General features: G+C 40.9%; 1 protein-coding gene across 1 annotated transcript; it reads right to left on the bottom strand.

Moving 5' to 3' along the window:
- Nucleotides 1–813: 813 nt before the first annotated feature.
- Nucleotides 814–4548, bottom strand: LOC149070133 (thiol S-methyltransferase TMT1A-like). Its single transcript, XM_089249279.1, has 2 exons — nucleotides 4345–4548; nucleotides 814–1089 (listed from the first exon to the last, which is right to left on the bottom strand). Exons 1-2 carry the CDS (start codon nucleotides 4546–4548, stop codon nucleotides 853–855), a joined length of 441 nt encoding a protein of 146 aa, XP_089105405.1. The 3' UTR covers nucleotides 814–852.
- Between the last annotated feature and the right edge of the window lie 2557 nt (nucleotides 4549–7105).

The following is a 7105-nucleotide window of genomic DNA, read 5'->3' as shown; positions in this document are numbered from 1 at the left end:
GCGCATGGCAAGCATGGGAATGACCAATAGTGACCTAGAGCGTATGCAAGTACGGGGATAACCAAAAGATTAACCTATTGGGCGAAGAGATTAGGTAAGTGAGAGACCAAAAGCTCGACCTAGAGCATGTACAAGCATGTGAATGATTAAAATAGTAGCCAGAGACACAGATGTATTTACAGGGGGTGGGGGCTAAGCGGGTATAAGAAAGGGCGGTGAATTCGAGGAATGAGTGGTTAGGAACATGACCCGACAGAAGAAACCACGACAAGTAAAAATCTCGACGGAAGGAATCTCAACACTGTCGAGAAATAACTTTTTTTTAATCGTAATTTATATGCACCCCAACGCCCCTTGCTGCGAGAAATTTAGATTTCAACAGAAAGCGGAAAGTGCGGTTTATGCGTCAGAAAAATTGACTTTATTAAATAGTATCATTCATCGTATTATTAAGTTCTGCGTGTTTCACCCTGTTGTCCGTTGAATACGGTTAATAATTTTAAAATTGATTTCAAAAAGTTAGGATTTTGGTGTGTCGTTACTCATAGTAGTCGGCAAAAACCCTAAAAAATCTGTCTCTGTGCATAATACAATTAAATAATCCTACAAATATTCCTTAGGCATCAAAGATTTCATTAATGAAGATTGACTAACTCAACCGAAATTATAATGTGAAAAACCACAGACAAATTTCTAAATTCAAATCATCAAACACTTTATTCTATACACAAAAGAGACGAACTGAATAATCGAAAATATATTGAAGCTCGTTGGAATTTAACTCGTTGAGAAAGCAAATCAATTCTTTGCAGTTTCGGATGTTCAAACACTCGAATGCACTGCAGGCGAAGCTCATTTCGTCGCTATGCCGTACGCTAACGGCCTGAGGTATAGCGGCAATTCCGGAATTTCCGTCACCCTGAGATCGATCTCCGAAAATCCATTCTTCTTGATTGTTTTCACGGTATCCCTGTCGACTCGGCAACCGGCGAAGAAAACCGACCACAACGGACTGATGATCTTCTGGACGACCCTACCGCACTGGTTATCCGGGAACACGACGTGCTCTAGGAATAAGAATACACCTCCCTGTGGAAGGAGAGGAAGGAAAATCTTAGTCGCGAATTGCTTATGTCTCTTAAAATCCCCTAAGAACGGGAATGTACACTGAATTGGTATAGGTAGCTGTCTGTGAACCTGAAGACCAAGGTTTGAATAAAGCTCGTTCATCACTTTTGTCATGCACATGTATTTTTTGGTTTTGTCATGCACATGTATATTTGGCACTAGCCACAATACCCGGCGCTGCCGGGGTTTTCTGGGGGGGGTTCGGATTAAAAAGTTACAAACCATTATAGAGGAATAAATTATAATACTGGTACACACAGCATTAACGAAGAGCCAAACCATTGTAAAAGTATACATGCATGCAGTACCGTCTTAAGGCATGGGCCCGCCCGAGCGCGGCCCGGGGCCCACAAAAATGAGATGTGGTTGAAAGTTTCGAGAATTTACCTTGTAGGACCTCAGAAAAATCACTTGGCCCGGGGGCCCATGATGCTCTTAAGACGGCCCTGTATGCATGTCTGAAACGCATTGTTTGAGAATCATGGTAACCAAAGTAAATATTCCGAAAGTGACTTTTTTGGGGCCCAGGAACCATTGTTGCCCGACGGTTTTTTTTTGCCCATTTCGGGCATTTGCCCAGCACTGATGAACTTTTGAAGTAGCCTATGGCTCAGCCACCTCGTTGGGCATTTTGCCTGTTGTGGCTTTGTATTTGTATAATCCCGGTCCTGTTTGGTATATGTGCAAATTTTGGCGGTCGGTCCAGAATTGTAGATTTGTATAAAGGCCAAACACACACAGGAAAGTCTGAATGAAAAGATGGGGATAGGGTTACCAGATGTTCTTCTTTAGGAGTACATGCTCTCATTTTTTATGTCATTTCAAGGATAGGGTTATTGGATGTCATCGTTTTTGAAGTCATTTCAAGCGTCCTCCTACGTTTAAGAAAATTCGCTCTTTTGTCCTTTTCAAGTTTCCGAAAATATTTTTCTTTTGTTCTTGGGGAATTTTTTTTTTCATTTAGAAATGTATATCTCCCCCCCCCCCCCCACACACACACATACATTTTCACACTTATTATTCTTGGAGTTGGGGGGGACAGCACCACGTGAGCTGCACAAATTGGGACAACATATTTTTCTTGAAATAAAGTGTGGGACTTCACAGAGGGTTTTGTAATTTCCACTATGGCAGTTATTATGCATATCAGGGGAATTTAAAAATCCGCTTAAAGGGTTGAATCAATTCCAAATTTTATGGATTATTATAGACAGCTCTGAATAGGTGAACACCCTGCGCTTAGAGTCTTGATATCACCAGGACGTTTCTACACGTAGGCAAAAGAAGCAATGTGCAAGGGCTATGATCATATTAACCCTTAACTGGCGTGAAAATTCTGTGCGTAACTGGCATCGTGGGGTCATTTTGACCCCAGCAAATATTAATGCATTTTAAAAATCAACGGAAAGAGTCTTCATAAAAGCAATGGGCTTATTGCATGATTTCATTCATCTGTCAATTAATTCACTAAATATTTTTCCCAAAAATTTCCTTTTATTAAGACACATATTCGAGAAAAAAATGGAGGGATAGATGAATTTTGAAATATTTTTTACATTGCATATTAAACTTTTTGAACGCAACTTTAATGATTACAAAATGAACAGCTATGACTGAAATATACTCAGAAAATAAAATTTACGAATTGAAATAGTATTTACTATATTTTCATAAGCACCAAAACTAGTCTTATTCTACGTCGGAAACACAGTACCTGCAAACAACACCATGACACGTTGATCACACAAATCTTACGTATAATTAGGATAGTGCACTAACTGCACTATCTTCAACCTTACCTTGGATATCCGATGTCTCCCCATTAATTTAAAACCGTTATCGAGAAAATTGGCGATCTTCCGATACGACATTTTACAAATACAAATACAACGCCACAACAGACAAAATGCCCAACGAGGTGGCTGATAAAAAGATTCTCATAAAAATATGGATGTCATATATTTCAAAAATACAGCAACCCAATTAAAAATGCAATTAACACAAATTATAAACAATATATACACCTGATAAAATATTATACAACGCCCATAAAGAATACTTACGGTTGTCTTATTCTAAGAATGGATAGCTTCTCGATTAACCCCAACATGTTTATCGTATTAAGTGTAATTTTCTGGAGGTAGGTGGGTGGATTTGAACCCATGTACCCTGAACTCTTCCCATCTCTAACTCCGCATCTTACCAACCCACCACTACACCACTTTTGAACTGAACATTCCGGACGACAAAAAAAAGACCAACGCAATGGTGTGGTGGGGTAATTTTTTGATCCCACGGAAACTTTGATCAATGATGTGAAGGGAAGAAAAAAATACAATAACACATAAATTTGTCAAACACGTGTAAACAACTAGCTTGAAAGGTACTGTAAATAAGATAGTCCAGATTCATTTCTTTCTCAAGGAGGAGGAGGGGGGGCAATATGAAAAATGACCCCCACCACGCCAGTCGCCAGTTAAGGAGTTCCGAAAAAGTATGCGATATAAGATTCTTACTACTCTCACGATACGCCCTGCATGCACGGGTGGCTAGAGCTCACCTTCGACCTGGGCGAAAAGCCTCATGCACCTCCCCTGAAAACGACCCTCGTGGGAGGTTGAAAGAGCTTTAGCCTGGGGGGGGGGGCTTCTGAGATAAATCTGATTTTTTATTACTCAATTGCCGCACACCATTGTTTACCCAATAAAAAATATTTGACCATACGTCCCCGCTTTTTTAAAAACTGTTACTTTCTTCCTTTTGCCCAGAGTTATTTTATTGTCATTGATTACGTCAGATAACTTTTTCCACACGTACTTGTGATGCAGTACATTCTTGTTTCTGGTACTACGGCCCCAGGTCCTGTCAGTTTCCTCAAGTTTTCCCAACATCTTCGTTGTCAAGGTATAGCTCAAAAAAAAAGTGACAGGGAGTGGTGTCTTGTGAATTTTTATCATTCCAAAATTTTAAAAATTTATGTGCTAGGCTACCACTTCCTTACAGCCTGGGTGAACCGCCCCACTTGCACCCTCGCTCAAGCCGCCTCTTCCTGCATATAGCATAATCTAAAGTAAGGTTAACTAGCTCTATCATCTGTATGGCATTACGGTCATGATCATGGCCTCACATTTAACACCTACCATTTCTTAAGATCATCATCAAAATCTATTGCATTCCTATAGCGATTTTTCATTGGAATTTCACAAGCAAACTTACCGGCTTCAAAACACGCCTAGTTTCTCTAAGCACTTTCGTGGCATCCACTGTGGAACAGAGCACTTTCGTCGATACCACGACGTCGACGGAATCGTCATCGACGTCGGACATGTCTTCTGCCATCGTGTTGACGATCCTCTCGAGTTTGACCTCGGGATGCTCATCCAACTTCTTCCGCAGCGAATCTTCGAAATTCGGGTTCATGTCAACGGCTATGAGAGAAGAACCCTCTGGATAATACTTAAAGTTGGCCCCGGCTCCGATGCCGATTTCCAGAACTTTGAGTGGCTCTTTCTTCTTCTTGTCGTCATCCCTCCCGTCGAGTTTGTCCTTGAGGATCTCGAAAGCGGCTTTCCTGAGAGGGGCGAATGCTTTTTTCAAAGAAAGACCCTCGGAATTTAAGAAGACCCACGAGAAAAATTTATTTTGGATGACTTTGCTGAACTTGAGGAGTAGCACAAAAGGCAACAGGATCGTCAGACACAATACCCAAATGATGATCGATAGCAGTCCATAAACGATGCACTCCGCTGTAGAAGTGTATTTTTCATCTGGACCAGCCATCCTAAGCTAAAAGTGGGAAACGAGAGGATAACATGTCAATATAATCTAATATGTCTCAACAGAAATCGCACAATCATCATCATCATCATCGAGATGTTAACTTTAAGTATATAAAATTTCGGAAATCTGCCTCTTTCAGTTCTAGTATGGAAGGCAGATGGCAACACCCCCCCCCCCCCACCATTTTAACATGGAAATTGGTGCATTTAACCATCTTCACTCCAAAATATGGAAGGCAGATAGTAGCACCAGTAAGAACACGAAACAAGCATAACACTGACAAAATAAATACGTTAAGGACCGCATATACGCTGACAACACGCATTCCGGTATGCACCGATTCGTTAGAAATTAGTAGCACCTGTCCAACTTCATGACACGAATGTGAGTCTGGATCTTCCATGTACAAAAGTCTCTCCATAGAGAGCAATCAGGATTAAAATGCTTAAAATTCATACATAATACAACAGGAAAAATAACCTGGTGAGTTGTTTGCTTCCGAATTTGGCAGACGGATGGCATCACCTCTTAAACACTTAACAGGCATTCCTCAGAAATGAACTTCATGCTATGATTTTCGAGAGCCATCTTCCCAAGAACTCATACCTCCTAGACCAGGGGTTCTCAAACGTTTTCCACCGGCAATGGCAAAGGTTGGCAGCGCACCAGGACACCACGGTGTATAGTTTGAGAATCTTTGCCCTAGACAGTAGCGTACGCAAGCTTTTCTCAAAAGGAAAAGGAGGTTTCAAACTGTTTTTCTTCTCAAGGGTATATAATTATATATTTTCAAAAGTATACCATAGTCTCGACTCGGGGGTGGGGATCCTCCTTCGCGTACGCCTATGCCCCTAGGAATGTGCAAGAAGTGCCCGATTCCTTAGAAATGTCTGGAAGATCTTATTTCAAGTGATCTTATTATTAGTACTTAATTTTTTTTTTATCTTTACCACTTCGCGTACAAGGGGTTGGCAAGAAATTTGGATTATCTCCAGTTGCTTAATCGGCGATAAATATGGTAACCTTGTGCTAACGTAATCGCCCGTTAGAAGAAAAAGGGGGAAAGATAATATATATATAAAGTATAATAAATAAAGTAAATAAGAGTATTTTAGAGTCCTCTTTTTGCCCTCACTCTACGTGTCCTCTTTCGCTTGGGAGAAAAAGAGGGGAAAGAAAGACCAACTTCCGTATAAATAGATTTACTGTAAAGCTTCGCGATGGTGAAGAGAGAGGAAAGAAAACACAGGGAACTTGTTTGAATTTATTTCATTGGTAATATTATTAATAAAGCATAATATTACACACGTAATATTATGCGCGTGATCGTAAAGAGGTTAAGAAGCATGCTACCATTTTATAAGTTAATAGAAGTAAGGAGGGGGGGGGGACTCCAGAACAATGCTCCTCCTATCGCCCCAACATACTTATGAGAGGGCTTCTGGTATAAGTTGCCGGACGTCTCTTCTACTCCCTAGCATGGCCCAACCCACGCGGGTAATGAGCTAATGCCCCCAATGGATAGAGCCCGGGCCTTCTCTGGTCTGACAGACATATCTTTCATTGAAAGAAAATTCTGAGAAAAATGTGTTATAATTTAATAAAACACACAAAAAAACAAAGCATATCTGAAGATAAATTGCCCATGGGCTGCAATAGCGGCACAACGCAAAAAATTGATATTTTTGAATTACTGCACGTTTTTCAACATTTTAAAATAATCTTCGTCCAGGCAGCAACAGTGGCATGTCGAATATTTCACCACCAGATGGTGGTGAATTTTACCGTCAAATGGTTTGTCATTTCCTCAGGAAAACTTTAAGGGGACTTAATACTTTTAACATGGTGAAACACTATGCTCTAATATATACAAATACAACGCCACAACAGGCAAATTGCCCAACGAGGTGGCTGACTTGAGAACATCATGGATCCCCGAGCCATTTTTTGGATTCCCTACCTACTACTGCTACACCACACATGCACCCCGCCCACACAACCCCCCCCCCCACCCGGAACCCCGAACGAATCGGTACATGCGGGAATGTGCGTGTACGTGTAGTGCAACCTGACGTAAAGTTTGTTTCTGTGTAATGCTTGTTATGTGTAGTGCTGCCATCTGCCACCAGTTTTTTTCTAACTATGAGTGAAGTGTTATGATTGAATGATTTATCGTTGTAGGACTGTTGCTCTCTGC

Source organism: Pholcus phalangioides, unplaced genomic scaffold (genome assembly GCF_987345545.1).
Source record: "Pholcus phalangioides strain wild (caught in Gottingen) unplaced genomic scaffold, Ppha-v1.0 ptg000022l_1, whole genome shotgun sequence".
NCBI classification, from domain to species: Eukaryota; Metazoa; Arthropoda; class Arachnida; order Araneae; family Pholcidae; genus Pholcus; species Pholcus phalangioides.
The sequence above is the reverse complement of the archived record's forward strand: the minus strand, read 5'-3'. Positions and strand labels throughout refer to the sequence as shown.